Source organism: Apostichopus japonicus, chromosome 4 (genome assembly GCF_037975245.1).
Source record: "Apostichopus japonicus isolate 1M-3 chromosome 4, ASM3797524v1, whole genome shotgun sequence".
Classification (NCBI taxonomy): domain Eukaryota; kingdom Metazoa; phylum Echinodermata; class Holothuroidea; order Aspidochirotida; family Stichopodidae; genus Apostichopus; species Apostichopus japonicus.
In genome coordinates, this window is record NC_092564.1 from 530,140 (window position 1) to 547,167 (window position 17,028).

A 17,028-nucleotide genomic window follows, 5' to 3' on the forward strand; every position below is an offset into this window, starting at 1 on the left:
TGAAACTTGAATCGTGTAGACTTTCCGACAATTTAGAGGATAAATTCCAGTCAACCTTTCTACTGAGGGCGACATTAGCTAACAGCTATTAAATTGTCTTCCTTTAAATCAACTTTATTTGTTTCTTTAGTTGCGTAACCATGGCTACCTTTTCAGCTACTGTTTTGTTCCTATGCGCTCTTGCCTTTCTACCTATTGGTAAGTAATTAAAATAATTATCTTTAGTGATTACATACAGAGTAATTTCTTTGTATAACAGGAAGCACATATTCGAGCATAACGCTGTGTTCCATATACTGCTCAGTGAGGGAATATCGTATACAATTGGCCGTTCTGTAATTAAAGAATAGCGCCTCCCAAAGCAATTCAAATCATCGTCGTCAATGTCAAAGCTGGAAATGGATTAGGCCAACGATATAAATCATTTCTTTTGTTATCGGGTTAACGCATGTGTGCATGTAACACTCCATTGTAATCAAGGCTACTGAAAAATGGGAATTTCTGCATTATGAATGTATATATGTCTTGACACTGGTCAAAGGTCAGATGAGATCAGCGTAGGTAAAATAAATGTAAAACCAATTGACTGAAATACGTTACGGAGAGTACTTATTAAAGAATTTTCGTCGAGTTGAGACGTCAATTGTGTTCAACGTAAAGTTCAAACAGTGAAACTCTAAATTAAGTATCGCCATGATTACTAGTTTCATAATGGTTATGAACAGGCTGTATGGAAATCAACTTTTTGTGAGATAGCAATTACTTGTCTGTTGTGATCATGGTTCGGCACCTCTGGTTATTTGGTTTTTAGTGACACGGTGTCAAAAAAAAAGAGGAAAGTGTTTTACATGTGAGCTTCACAGACAGGCATTTTAGTGCGAAAAAGTACATATATGCTATTTCTACAAGTTCACTTATGTAAATCATCACAAGGTTTATTTATTAAGTTAAGGCCCGATTAGACCAATGATTTCAATATCAATAAACTGACAATATTCCTGTCGAAGCTTCAAGATGTTTTCTTAGGCTGGCGGGCCTTTCTTTTGCGGGCCAATAATGAATTGAAAGCTCCGGGGTAAAGAATTGAACGATTTAAAGATGGACAGAGGTTCAGTTGATAGAGATTTTTTTTGCGCATATCATGATAAATGTAGATATTTGGACAACCAAGTAAAGCGGTAAAATGCTTTATTTAATCGATCAACTTCATGTATATCATTGAACCATAGTTTTGATGCAACACACCATACTTTTACAACGGCTCTGCTGGCTTTTATATAATTCTGATGCACTCTTTTCGCTATGGGGGGGGGGACATGAATGGGTGTGTTCGTATAATACTTCCGTGGTTTTATGCGTCGATCAGAGAATTTCATTTCTGTAGTCTGGCATCAGAGAAAATCATACATACCTGGCATTACTGATCTCTAAATAGATATCTTATTTAGAGATCAGCGCCTGGCATCCAGTGGCGGAGCTAGGGGTATTCGTCAGGAGGGGCAAGAATGGTCTGTAGAGGCGCTTTCGACACTATCTAAGCGGAGCGCCACCACAGGTTGGCGCGTAGCGTACAGAAATTTGTTAAGTAAAGATACTCCCTAGATCGCCGGAAATGACCCTTTCCGGGCCTGGCTAATTTGCAGATAAACGAAGAATAAATAGGTGTCATCGCGAAATTACACCAACAAAATGTGACAAATGTCAATAGGTAGATGAGAGCGCAATAAAAAAGTCAATAATCGCGAATAGGTAAAATGTGGTAAAGAGCTGGAAAGGGCGCCAGCCGTCCATTTGAGTTCGTCAGGGGGGATATCCGCCCCCTGACTGTATGGACGCTCCGCCACTGCTGGCATCGATGTATTAAAATATGAAGCATGATTGTTAAACGGCTCTGTTGGCTTTTATATAATTCTGATGCACCCTTTTCGCTATGGGCTGACATGAACGGGTGTATTCGTATAATACTTCCGTGGTACTATTCGTCGATCAGAGAAATTCATTTCTGTAGTCTGGCATCAAAGAAATTTATAAATACATGGCATTACTGATCTCTAAATAGATATCTGATTTAGAGATCAGCGCCTGGCAGTATGATGCATGGTTGTTAAACCTATACGGTGGCGTGTTTCACTTTGGATTCCCGTCAGTTGCACACCAAACCAGACAGAGGCCTAACCAGAAAGAAGAATATAGCAGGCTAGTTGGTGGTTTGTCCATGGTGAGCATCAATAGAGAAAGCAGGATTTAAGTCCACGCACACACTTCGCTTGTTAACTCTGCGAATGTCACCTCGAAAATACAATGAGCAGGAAATACTATTAACATGACATGCTATACAGCTAGGTGTAACTAAGGTAGGCTCAATCCAAAACAACATTCTTATGAAAAGCACGGTAGTTTGACGACGCTCTCGTCAGGCACATAGGCATAAAGTGAGCCTAGCCTAGCCTTACTAGTATTATTATGCCTAGTATAGAAAAGGCTTCATAATTGACGCATCTTCGTAATTGACGCACATTAAAATATTACTAGCAACAATACAGCAGCCACCTAGACTTTATGCAGCGAAGCAGTTTACACATTTTATAAGTTTGAATCCATGTCAGCTATGTGCTGATCAATTTGTGTTTTTTATAAGATTTTTACATGCTCCTGCCAGTTTTGCACACATTTTTGGGGTTTGGTAATTAATCTTACTACCTAAAAAAAAGGCCGTGGCTATTCTTACGACGAGTCGTAACAATTATTTATAAACTATTCTTACGACAAAGGCAAATTCAAGCGCAGTAAAGTAAATAAAGCAACTGCGCATGTAGTAGGGGTAACCCTAACCCTAAACATAACCCTAAACCTCAATCCTAACCCTAACCCTAACCGGAAATTATTGTTTCTCCTCGTCGTAAAAATAGTACTCCTGGTCATGAAAATAGCAACTGCGCATGCGTAGTCGGGAATTATTCTTACGACTAGTCGTAACAATAGCCACTTTGAAAAACCAATATTACCTCAGCATTAGACCACTACTCTCTGGGACCTGACCTGTCTTTGCTTAAGGGCTCAGAGCATAGCAAACAGCATTCAGAGTCAGTTGATGTGTACTTACACAAAAGTTACTGTTAGCTTATCAAGGAATGTGTCAATTTAAGGGTTTAGTTTAGTTTAGTAGAAAAAAAAGGATCAGGAGGGACACTTAAGTCCCCATCAAGGACCCTATAGAGAGAGAAAAAAAAAAAAAAACTGAAGACACAGACACTCAGACCCGATTACAATGCTTAAAGTGCTTGTCCAAAGCATTCTTAAACCCATTCACACTACTTGCAAGTACAACTTTCTCAGGCAAACCATTCCACTCATTCACAACCCTATTAGAAAAAAAGTGATGCCGAATATTAATCCTACTATGCGACTTTTGGAGTTTAAGACAATGACCTCTAGTACAACTACTGTTAGCAAACAAGAAAAAGTTGGTAAAGGATAAATTGTCGAAACCATACACAATCTTGAAAACCTGGATCAAGTCCCCACGTAACCGCCTAAGCTCCAGTGTGGTGAGATTCAACAGTTGTAACCGCCTATAATAAGGAACCCCCTTTAAGGAACTAATCATCCTAGTAGCCCTCCTCTGGACTTTTTCAAGTACTTCCTTATCCTTAGCAAAGTATGGTTTCAAGCCTGCACAGCATACTCCAGATGAGGCCTAACCAACTGCTTATAAAGCCTAACTACGATGTCCTCTTTCAGAAAACTGAAGTTCCTCTTGATCATACCTAAAACCCTATTACCTCTTTTAGCAGCTTCAAGATAATGTTTAGAAGGTTGCAGAGATGAGTCAATGTAGATACCTAGGTCTCTTTCAACAGAGACCTCCTGTAACTCCACACCATTAAGATTGTATGTAAACTTTTGGTTACTACTACCAATGTGCATTATCTTACATTTATCAATATTAAAAAGCATTTGCCACCCCTGAGACCAGGAAAAAATCTTATCCAAATCCGCTTGAAAATTTTCAGAATCGCTTTTGGAAGAGACCTCAGAATACAATTTGGTGTCATCAGCAAACTTCTTAGATTTACACAAAATATCTCCGTCGATGTCATTTATATAGGCAACAAACAACAAGGGACCTAAGGGTATGAAAGAACAGACATTTTGTGGTCAAACTCTGCTCAATTGTAAGTTGCATATGCACAGAACAATAAATATTTTGAGATCGTTACATTTCTGAGGAACCACACATATGAAAAACACATACAGCAGAGTGATTTGGATTTTTTCTTGATAGACATCGTTGATCAAATCCTTAAGTGTGTCAATTATGAACCCACCATGCTACTAGTAGTAGTAACTTGGTCGATAAGTAAACACATTGGGTATAACTGTTAATAACAATACTGTCAAATTTTCATCAATGTTGAACAAATTGCTCAATATATTTCTACTTTTCCAAATTTTGCAATGTTTTAACAACATGCACATATGCATTTTATATATTTGAGAAAAATATTGAAGAAACTCTCTGGGAAATTCTGTAGAAGTAGGCTCTAGGCTAAGCACTAGCTTTGCATGCAAATAGAGCCATTACCTATAATTATGGCAGTATACTAAGAGCGGAATGCATCTTAGTGCTCATTTTTCAAAACATTTTAAGGTTGTCCTTTGATATTTGGTTGTCCGAAGGATTTTTTGGTTGTCCAAATGAAGCAATTTGGATTTTTAAACTGACGCCCCTTGCGCGATATCCGTACGTTAGTAATACTAAAATGTATTTATTTCGCCTTGTTTGTGAGTACTGTAACATCAGGCTACGCAGGCCTAGTCTATCGGCTTGAGGCAATAGTCTTTCGGAGATTGACAAATTTTGGATAGAATATTGTAGTTTAGAGTTATGATATTTTATGTGGTGTATGACACTGTTCATATTTAATCATGTTGGGTTGCAGGAATTTTCTGGTAAATATTGAAAAATGATTTCCGTTATCGTTTCCAATCATTTCCAGAGATCATGTACAGCTCATGTACATTGCAGCAACATAACTGAGCATGCGGTATGCCCACATGCACGTACGTTCAGCATAGTACTGCATGTACGTTCCAGCCTGCTGTCATATATGTGTATACAGCTGTCAGGTAGAAAACAAGGCTTTGCGTGGTCGCGGCCACCAGGGTCTGTAACCAGTAGTGTACAAAGTACATACGGTATGTACTGTATGAAGCCATTAGTGCATATATATATGCACAGTGTGCACATACAGTTGAAGTGTAGGATTTTGCCCTCATTACGGAATGTACCAAAATGTGATTTATTTCTTATGTTGTTTCTAACATGAATGGAGGGCAGTACCAACAAGCTACTACAAGTTTTTGGGGGCAGACTTTTTTTGTTAAGAATAGGGATTTTTCAAGTTTTGTTCAAAGTGTTGAACAGCTAGTTGTATGTCGGACAACCTAAGAAAGGTTTTAGGTTGTCCGACATGATTTTTGGTCTTCTCAGATGATCGGACGACTGTTAAATTTGAGCCCTGCATCTGGAATTCAGTTGGATGACCTCGTAATTCATATGTTAAAATACTATCTAATGTAAGTAATGCATAGTATAAATAATAGGGATATTTCTTCATTCTCAAGTCTTTACACTGGACTATAAACAAGCTAATGACACAAAAATCTTGATAATGATGATCTGGACACAGATTGGAAAATTGACATGATGGTTCGACTTCACAGAACTGTAAAAAACACATTGAGAGACAAACCTTCCGGGTAAAACAGCCTCTACAACATTCCTTTCCGGTTGTTTCCAGGAATGCTACATGTGTTGATGATACTTCTGAATGCCAACAAGTGACCTTAGATAATTAAACATTGTGACAACTTTGTGTCAAAACCTGGCAACAGATAGAACCATTTACTCTTCACATAATTTCCTGAACCAGTATGGAATATATTTAATTCCCTCTGTAAGCTCCTTGAAGTTCCTTATAACCACAAAGTAGAGAGTGTCTAGCTATTGAATGCATCCCTGGACCGTGTCTACTCCAGCTTTTCTTGTTGGTTGTAAAGAACAAGTTAAGATACTTACTTTTTCAGTGACTTCAGTTTAATGGCAATTACTTTAGAGGTTTGTCTTGTATTGATATCATAATATTATATCCAGTATTACATAATGCATAATGTGTTGATGTGATATAAAGCTAACAAACTTTCACTCAATTTGAAAAGACCTGTACTACGATTTTCTCTTCTCGCAACAAGACCATGTGATCTAGTTACAAGGGGCTTAATATCTAGAACAACCATATCAAACTTCATATTTTTCTTTTGCTTGTTTTGCTTGCTATGCAAGGACTTCTGTTAAATTATCTTAGTTGTCTTCTTAAGTATTCAATTAGCTTTCCAATACATGCATACAGTATTCTCTACTCATTGAATTTCATACCTACGGTAGTCTTGTATAATTTATTGTCAATATTGATGTTCTCACTAATGTTGAACGTAACTCTCTGTGTAATTATTGTTATATTTGATTGATTGAAATAGTATCATTCAATTGATAATACTAGTCTCCCTCAACATTAAAGGGTGGGTTTTGTGATTGCTCAGACTTGTCCAATCTGGATGCATTTATCATTGTTAACCCTGTACAATTCTTATAATTTACTTCATGTGACCCAACCCATTTTACCATGTAGTTTATTAAGCAATGAGAAATGAACTTAGCACTACTAGGGCATCGGTTGCAGCAGTAACTTCAAATAACGACATTGCTGACATTGCTGGGGCAAGGATCAGGATATCTTGCTACAGTAACTTGTACTCTGTAGGTGTTGGGAGTACATAGTCTATGCAATAGGTGGTGCGTGTATGTTGTGTAACTGTATGGAGAGAATCAAATTTGGGGTGTTGTGGATCACTTTGTATAATAATGGAACCTTGAGTAGATCACTGCATTAAAAGCAACACACCTAATTGATGCCGTGATAGGTGACCTTATATGACATTTATGACATGCATCAACAGTGGATATGATTCTGTGACTCTTGGAAGTTTGATCAAATCTAATAATGGGATTACAGAAAAGAGGGCTCAAAATGTACAGTAGGCATGACAATCAAATTATACTTAGACAATGGCTTCTCTAAGGAGGGACTCAAGCATCCACTTGGCTATATATGGATTCTATACGTTTTTGGGCAGTTTCGTCACAGACCTGTTCTGCTGGATGGAAATTGGTTAATGGACGCTGTTACAGAGTATTTGAAGACACTAAGACATGGCACGAGTCACAGCAGGCTTGTCAGTCATATGCAGGAGATTTGGTTGTCATCAAGAGCATGGACATCCAGGTGAGCATAGTGTTCAATTACTAAACACAACGGTTTGGAGTACTTATCATATTTTTCGGCATACCCAACATTGCTGTAGACACCATTCTGTTTGCCTTGTTCTGTATACATGAAGCTCTATGTTGTTGTTTCCCATTTCCTTTCTCATTTGTTACCTTCATTCTTTGTTTTATATTTTGTATTGCTGTTATTTTACTAAGTTCTATTACAGTTTAGTTTTTGATGTATTTACTTCACTCCTCTCTTACCTGTGTCCCACTCCACAATTGCTCTCTCCTATCTACCTAACTACACATTTGGAAATGTTTTAGCTTTGCGCCCTCGCTCACTGGGCTACGCCCACCAACTCCTCTTTCCATATCTACTACCCCAGAAGTTACTACACATTTTCTCCGCAAATTCTTCGCTTGTAGTTTATACAACTGTACTTTGTGTTTTTGGAATTTCATCTTTGGATAATTCCTGTATGTTCCAGTAGACGCCGTCTGCTTCGACCTCATCAAAAATCTACAGAACAGAAGGAAATGGGCGGCATACCCTGTGCAACAATACAAGACCTTATGAGTCCATGAAGACACATGGAAGCAGCTCTTCAAGGTCGGAGCAAGGGACTAACACTGGCTGTTTTAGAGACCCTCACCACAGAAGGCTAGACCATCTAGCTTTTTACCTGGATCAGTCCTCCTGCGTGGGTTTTAAGTTTGCCTCCACCTTTATGCTAACCATAGAACTACTGATGAGACATCATCAACAACTACCAGAGGACGGCAAACAAATACCGGACCGGGAAGCATCCCAGATCCTATGGCTACTCGGCCCCCTGGCGAGACTGATCAAACTTGTCGAATCAAGACGAGCCAACATCCTGGCAGCAATGAGGTTGCCGGAAGGGGAGGCCCTGGAAAGACCTCACGATAACTGGTGACGACATAATTGCAGGTTAATTCACTGAACTGGTCCAGAACGAAGTTACAAGAAGAGACTCGCTCTCTAAAACAACCTTGTCTCGACTGAACCCTCAGAGACCGCAGACACACAGACCGGTAATGTCAAGAGCAACCTCCGGTTCTGATTGTCAAGGGGCCGCAGCCGCAGCAACTCTTTCTCGACAGGCGACAGACAATACAGGGATCATAGACCATTATCCCCCAAGTGCGAAAAGGGGAAAGCTACAGGTTGGAGATCACAGGGACCAACCTGCCTGTGGAACACCTCCAGAGCGACGAGGGAGGAGAGGACTTAACGCACGTGGCGCCCAGCCGTGCAGGTCCTCGCCCGGCCCTAGGGGTGCCCACCCTACCACGGATTACCTGATGGTAGGCAAGACTTCTACACCACATAGAATTTTCAATTGTACCCCGTTTACCTCCAGAGGGTGGAGTAAGGGGTGCCACACCAACCCCCGAGGACCCGGATCAACGCCTTGCCCTGAAGACAGAAATCCAGGCTTTGCTAGACAAGGGCGCGGTAGTGAGGATGATGGGAAGGGAGGTACCCCTTTTCCGGTCGTCTTTCTTCCTCACTCCAAATAAAGGACAAGTCCTGGAGGCCGATTCTGAACCTCCGGCCACTAAACAGCGTGTTTATAAAACCAAAATGCTTCAGGACGGAGACACTCTCCATCATCGTCCCATCCCTCAAAAAGAGCATGTGGGCTCCAACAGTGGACCTGAAGGACGCATACCTTCACCTACCCATATATACAACACACTCCCACTCACCAACGGGAGAATGGGTACGAGCCCAAGACCTTAGGGGTCAGGCAACCTCATAGGCTCTGTTTGCAGGAATCCCACTGGAAGACATTCTCAAAGCCTCGTCATGGAAGACACCCTCGACCTTGGTGTCAACTTACTTGACAGACACCTACGCTTCGGGGTTGGCTTTTGATCGTGCAGTGTTGGGAGTTCCCTCGGGTAGGTCGCGCCCGTTCGGCCTCCCACCATTGTAACAGTGCCACACTGTGCAATTGTGGAGTGGGAGACAGGTAAGAGAGGAGCGAAGTAAATCCCCCAAAACTTACTGGTATGGGGATTTCCGAGCGACGATACATACCTGTCTCTCCCTCCTCCCACCACCACGATCGGGACCTACACCGACACGACCTGACGGGGCAACTGAGCGCCTTACATTACCTGACAATTTAGCTTCTACCAACACTACTCGGGACAGGAGCTCCTCGGTTCACTAGGAGACCTGGCGTTAGAACACTACGTGTCACACACTACACCTGGCATAACCTGTCAGTCCCCCCGCAGGACCAGAGACGTCCATCCGATCCGGCTTAACCCAGACCTATTCAGACTCAGGTGAGCCTCCAGGGATTCTATTCGGTCATACACACTCCCCTTCATAGGAGTTCGTACAGTCTTTCTGTTGCACATAACTCTTCACACACTACATCTCACCTTGTTCCACTGGTCAAGGGTTCCTAGCGATTGGCTGAGCTTGTTCAACACATCCCGACCTCGATGCCTAGATCCTGACAACCCACCCTCCCTACCCTACCATGGGCCTGCGCGTCGCCGTGGGGTAGATCTGGAAGGAGGAGTTGGTGGGCATTGCCCAGGGAGTGAGGGCGCAGTGCTAAAACGTTTCCAAATGTGTAGTTAGGTAGAAAGGAAAGTGCAATTGTGGCGTGAGAGACAGGTAAGTATCGTCGCTCGTAAATCCCCAAACCAGTAAGTTTTGGGGGATTACATGATGTCTGCTTGTTTCATTGTATTCTATTTCTATTTTTACTATTTCTATTTTATTTATGCAATACTAAATGGATTGGACGGATGTGGGAGGTATTGAAAGTGTGAGCGGAACGGAAGGATGTTGGAGGTATGGAAGGATGTTGGAGCTATGGAAAGGTGTGGGAGGTATGGAAGGATGTAGAGGTATGGAAGGTTGTAGCTATGGAAAGGTGTGGGAGGTATAGAACGATGTGGGAAGTATGGAAGGTTGTGGAAGGTTGTGGGAGGTATTGAAGGATGTAGGATATATGGAAGGTTGTAGGATGTATGGAAGGTTGTTGGTTGGTATTGAAGGATTTGGGAGGTATGGATGGAATGTAAGATAATAAGATGAACCTCTCACTAGTACGGTCGTGATATTGTTCATGTACTTTTGCAATATAAAATGGATTGGAAATGTGTGGGAGGTATAGAAGGATGTGGGAGGTATTGATTGATGTGGGAGGTATGGAAGGATGTTGGAGGTATGGAAGGATGTGGTATGTGTTGAAAGATGCGGTAGGTATGGAAGGTTGTGGGAGGTATGGAAGGATGTGGGAGGTATTGATCGATATGGAAGGATGTTGGAGGTATGGAAGGATGTGGTATGTGTTGAAAGATGCGGTAGGTATGGAAGGTTGTGGGAGGTATGGAATATTTTGGGAAGAATAGAGAAATGGTTATTCTTAGCAGGAAGGTTTTAAGATTGTTTTAAGTACTGTTCAATTTTCCTTAATTATATTTTGAAGGATATCTTTTCTTTTGACTTGCTTGCACCCAGATTTCAGGAAACTGGTTGCAGGGTTTCATAACATCAAAAGTAATAAATCAAAGAGAATGTTTCATGGTTTAGTTTTGCCCAACAAAGTTTTAAGACTGTTTCAAATTTCCTATAGAATCAACTTACGTTGATGGTTGCTGGATCTCTTGGATCTTATTGGATTGGACTCTATGATCAAGATGGCGAAGGACAGTTTACCTGGGTTGATTCTACTCCACTCGATCCAAATATTACGTGAGTATAACCTGCACTAATAAATGCAGCACTAACTATCATGGTTGGCATGACTGGGAAAGAATAAAAGAAAACCTATGAAGAGGTTTTAATGACTTGTTTGGTTTTCATTTTAAAGGCAGTTAAGTTTTAGAAATGAATGGATTAATGGCCAATGGCTTTATTACTGAGTGCATGGTATATATGTATATGTGATCTTCCCGCAAGCAGGAACTCGCGAAAGAAGCCATGGAGGCTTGTAGACTCGCAAGCTGACCGAAGCCAATCTCTCGGCACACATCCATTTAACGTCCTTGTCAGGAAGTTGTTATTGAACAACACCCTTGCCAGACGACACACATTGCTGTCGGCGGGGAATCGAACCGGGGATCTCATGACTGGGAGACGCCGGCGTTAACCACTAGGCTATACACTCCGCCTGTCATTTTCATTTTCCTGGTCATTCATGGTCATTTTCATTGTAGCTTACCAAACCTTAGCAGCGTTTTTAAACTAAGAAATGCATTTCATTACACTAAGAAACCCAGCTCTGTCATTATTGGATTTTAAGTAAAGGGTAACTTAATGATTTTATTCATCTCAAGAAGTTTTATCACTCAAATTCTGTTACTTCTATTAGTACTTATATTGTCCAATAAACAGAAATAAGATTTTCTGATAAAGAACAACAGTCCATGTCCACTGTTGGTGCAATACTGCACACAGAAATAGAAAAATACATACCTTAAAGCAAATGACGTCATACTGGAAACCAGACAACTGGCCTACCGCAGGGCACAGAGCCAGACAACTGGCCTACCTCAGGGCACATACTGCCATGGATGAAGGTGAACATGTAATGATAGCACTTTAGCCAAGGTAAATATGTCATGAAGGCACCTTTGCATACTACATGGCATGATAAAGGTGAACATGTAATGATGGCAATTTAGCCAAGTGAATATGTAATTAAGGCACCTTAGCATACTGCCATGGATATATAGGTGAACATGTAATGATGGCACTTAAGCATACTGCCATGTATGTAGGTGAACATGTAATGATGGCAATTTAGCCAGTGAATATGTAATTAAGGCACCTTAGCATACTGCCATGGATAAAGGTGAACATGTAATTAAGGCACCTTAGCATACTGCCTTGTATAAAGGAGAATATGTAATGATGGCACTTTAGCTTATTGCCATGGATAAAGGTGATTATGTAATGATGGCACTTTAGCTTACTGCCTTGTATAAAGGTGAATATGTAATGATGGCACTTCAGCTTACTGCCATGGATAAAGGTGAATATGTAATGATGGCACTTTAGCTTACTGCTGTGTATAAAGGTGACTTTGCAACTAAAAGGAACTCCTTAGCCCTTCACAAATATATCACAATTTATACCTATATACTGTTATTCAGCAGGGTGCAATTGAACTATGTAGCAAAGTAAAGGGTAATGTAAAATATATGTTAGGAGCTGATGTACTTTTTTTAAATACAATGGGGATAGTCTGATGAAGCAGTGTAAAGAATGCCCATTAAAATGTGGACAGGATTAGAAAGCAATTCATATCAAAAGTCAAAGTGATTATTTGCTTTAGATATATATCTAAATACCAGATAATATGTGTTCTAATGTTACCAAGGAGAACATTGAGAAGTCATAGTAAAGTGTCCAAAACTAGCTTGGTATGGTAAAACCCACCACTGAATGAGCAGTTCTGCTATGCTATGCCTCCAGAAGAAAACTAAGCTCTGGCTGCTGAGTATGTTTAGTTTGATGAATTCCAATGGTTAGAAAGCTATAAGAAGCTCAATTGAAACCCTTTTAAAGAATGAACACCGGCTTATATCAAACCTTCTCTTTTTGATATTCATATAATTGTGAGGCAGATGTGTAATGTCGCACCCATTCCTGCTCATGGGATTGCCACATAGCGTGACCACCTGACCACTTTCTCAAGTACTGAGAGAGATGAAGGCATCACTGTAGTGCAGTTGTGGTGAACAAATTTGTTTTGAAATCCCAATCTCCAAATTTCAAGTCCACTGATGTCTTCACTCAACAACATAATTTCAATTGTTCATGGAACCTAAGGGTTGTACAATGATGGTGGTGAACACTCCAACAGCTACAACACAATAAGGATGTCATTGGAATTCTGAAGATGGCAAAAATGTTGATGATCACCTGATCACTACTATGCTACATCCTCCTTTGAGGACAGTGTCAAACGAGCAGGCTACAATTCATTGTGCCCAAGGTGTTGTCTTTCACAAACATTAATTGAAAGATCTGGACAAACAGAAATATTATAATTATGGATAGATATAAAGAAACACAGTAGAACACTAACAGTGGACATCCCTGTAGAATCAGTCACTCAAGCTTTAAGCTAATGTTAAAGACTGAACAGCAAAGTTCTCGCATGTGGCATACAATAAGGTTCCTATGACATTTAACATGAAGGAAACCTTGCATTACTGCCAGACCAAATAATATTGCTGCTTACTCAAGATGAATTAGATCATATGGGCTTAATCTTTATCCACATATTACAGTATTCATCAGACTCAAGAAGCAAGTAAAAAGTTGTTCTAACATTTTATGCTCTTTCTTCAATATTAGAAATGAACTGCTGTGGGTAATGAATGTGACTTTTAATAGTCAGCCTAATGCACTGTGCTGCTGTGGGAAATGAATGTGACATAGTCAGACTAATGCACTGTGCTGCTGTGGGAAATGAACGTGACTTAGTCAGACTAATGCACTGTGCTGCTGTAGGAAATGAAGGTTACTTAGTCAGACTAATGCACTGTGCTGCTGTAGGAAATGAAGGTTACTTTGTCAGACTAATGCACTGTGCTGCTGTGGGAAATGAATGTGACTTAGTCAGCCTAATGCATTGTGCTGCTGTATGAAATGAACGTGACTTAGTCAGACTAATGCACTGTGCTGCTGTGGGAAATGAAGGTTACTTAGTCAGACTAATGCACTGTGCTGCTGTGGGAAATGAAGGTTACTTTGTCAGACTAATGCACTGTGCTGCTGTGGGAAATGAATGTGACTTAGTCAGCCTAATGCATTGTGCTGCTGTATGAAATGAACGTGACTTAGTCAGACTAATGCACTGTGCTGCTGTAGGAAATGAAGGTTACTTAGTCAGACTAATGCACTGTGCTGCTGTAGGAAATGAAGGTTACTTTGTCAGACTAATGCACTGTGCTGCTGTGGGAAATGAATGTGACTTAGTCAGCCTAATGCATTGTGCTGCTGTATGAAATGAACGTTACTTAGTCAGACTAATGCACTGTGCTGCTGTAGGAAATGAAGGTTACTTAGTCAGACTAATGCACTGTGCTGCTGTATGAAATGAACGTGACTTAGTCAGACTAATGCACTGTGCTGCTGTAGGAAATGAAGGTTACTTTGTCAGACTAATGCACTGTGCTGCTGTGGGAAATGAATGTGACTTAGTCAGACTAATGCACTGTGCTGCTGTATGAAATGAACGTGACTTAGTCAGACTAATGCACTGTGCTGCTGTATGAAATGAACGTGACTTAGTCAGACTAATGCACTGTGCTGCTGTGGGAAATGAAGGTTACTTTGTCAGACTAATGCACTGTGCTGCTGTATGAAATGAATGTGACTTAGTCAGACTAATGCACTGTGCTGCTGTATGAAATGAACGTGACTTAGTCAGACTAATGCACTGTGCTGCTGTGGGAAATGAATGTGACTTAGTCAGACTAATGCACTGTGCTGCTGTGGGAAATGAATGTGACTTAGTCAGACTAATGCACTGTGCTGCTGTAGGACATGAATGTTACTTAGCCTAATGCACTGTGCTGCCTTGGGAAATGAACGTGACTTAGTCAGACTTATGCACTGTGCTACTTTGGGAAATGAATGTGACATAGTCAAACTAATAGACTGTGCTGCTTTGGGATCTGTTGGAATCCTTAATGTTAGTAAATCTTGTAATTGTTTTGAAGTAAGTTTACCTATTTTTTTGCCATTAATTTTCTCTCAAATTGTATTGTTACCTCAGGAGATGGAATCGTGATGAACCGAATAATCAAAACAATGGTGAAGATTGTGTAGAGATGTATGGAACATCTGGACTCTGGAATGACCAAGAATGCTTTGCAACCACAGGATATATATGTGAAAGAGGAACTGGTGAGTGGAGAAGCTATTAGCTTCGAATCAGACATGTTCATTGAAGATACTTTAGCCTATTGGCAGATTTTTAGCTCACTCAATTTGGGTGCAATATTGTTGCCCTTGAAACTGGATTGGCAAACATTCCAAATTAAAAACATACAAAGTAATAATAACCAGAAGACAAACCATGGAGTTTTAGCCCCACCACTATTTTGTCACAAGGTGGAGGCAGCCCTGAGTTTTACCGGATTCTTTTGATAGTCTTTGCGCGGAACACTCTTCACTCTTCTCTTGTACCTCTTTCGGTATGTACAATATTTACTCTTTTTTACAATAATTTCTCTTGATAATTAGTGACTCACTGGCCAAACCACACAGTCTCATTGGAGCACTGTGGCTCCAGGTACTGGGGTAATACTTTATATAATATATGATAGAAATCTGCAATTGATTGAACTAGCATAAAATTTAAATTGATGGCATTAGGAAATGACTGAGAAAAGTTCTGTTATTTTTCTGAAGTAAGAATTTGAAATATTTAAATGACTGGGATAAGACTAGTAAATTTTATGTGAGACTGGAGTAGAACCAGATAAAGATTTAGTCCATAGTTGAATAGATGTCTTATTTTATTATACATCAATTCCTTTCTAGACATCATAAAGAAGTGTGATGAAGAAGATGGGTGGGTCTCCGCTAATAACAAATGTTACAGATTTTATGAGCTGCAGAAGACTTTTGAGGGCGCAAGAACTTATTGTAAAAATTTGGACGGTAATCTGATTGCAGTCAACAGTGCTGATGAACAGAATGTGGTTACTGCTACTTCTCAGCTCAATGGTGTTACATTCTGGATTGGGATCACTAATAAGGTAAATCCAACCAATATTAAAGACTGCATAGAATGTGCTGGTATTAATCACACCTGTAACTAGGTGTTTAGTAGTGGAAACAGTTGCTGATGTGTTATCATTGATGACATAATAAAAGATGTGTAAGAATTTCCCCTAAATTCAAATTTGATTCATAAATGATAATTAATACTAATAATGATAATAATAATCAACAGTTATTTTTATGATGCTTAAGCAACCATAAATGTGGGAGAAGCCCGCAAGAGCTTATGGATTACAACTTACAAGTTGGGTGGCTTCCAATTCAACATTTTGACTCAAATTTGGAATCTTGTCAATATAGAAAGTCATTTCAGATGGATAAACCATAGATTGCTCTTGGATTAAAAACCCACCTTACTATGACCCAGACGGGTATCAAACCTGGAACCTCCCGATTGCTAAGCCTCATTGCTTTAAATGCCACCGCCTTTATCCACTTGGCCACAGCCCCAGTTGTATATTTGATGATACTCTCCACACAATATTTCTTTCTGCAGAAGGCTTTTCTCGATAGGGTTTGAAAATATCTCATAGATAGTTTGGTAGAAACTGACAAACTCACCAAAGGGAATACTGCCCAAACCACATGATGGTTTGTAATTATAGACATATATGTCTATGATCATTTAAAATATAATAATAAAAATGCTCCATGGTAAACTTTTTCCAATCTTAGCATGTTAATATGGTGCTTCAAATTTACCTTTTGCAATCTTATCATGATAATATGGTGCTCAAAATTAAACCTTTTCCAATCTTAGCATGTGAATATGGTGCTTCACTTAAACCTTTTGCAACCTTAGCATGTTAGTATGGTGCTTCATTTAAACCTTTTCCAATTTTAGCATGATAATTTGGTGCTTCATTTAAACCTTTTGCAACCTTAGCATGTTAAT

The 17,028-nt window shown here is 40.0% G+C and overlaps 1 protein-coding gene across 3 annotated transcripts in view; it reads left to right on the forward strand.

Annotated features, from left to right (window-relative positions):
- The window catches only part of LOC139966045 (macrophage mannose receptor 1-like), an 80,631-nt gene continuing 63,603 nt past the window's right edge, over positions 1 to 17,028 (forward strand). The window contains exons 1-6 of one of the 3 annotated variants that reach the window (XM_071968681.1): positions 2,081 to 2,218; positions 5,001 to 5,199; positions 7,198 to 7,346; positions 10,963 to 11,081; positions 15,121 to 15,251; positions 15,891 to 16,108. In XM_071968681.1, coding sequence (XP_071824782.1) covers positions 2,216 to 2,218; positions 5,001 to 5,199; positions 7,198 to 7,346; positions 10,963 to 11,081; positions 15,121 to 15,251; positions 15,891 to 16,108 — 819 coding nt within the window. In that variant the 5' untranslated portion in view covers positions 2,081 to 2,215. Of the gene's footprint in view, positions 199 to 1,933; positions 2,219 to 5,000; positions 5,200 to 7,197; positions 7,347 to 10,962; positions 11,082 to 15,120; positions 15,252 to 15,890; positions 16,109 to 17,028 lie in introns of those variants that run through there. The other 2 variants (XM_071968679.1, XM_071968680.1) reach the window with 2 other exon arrangements.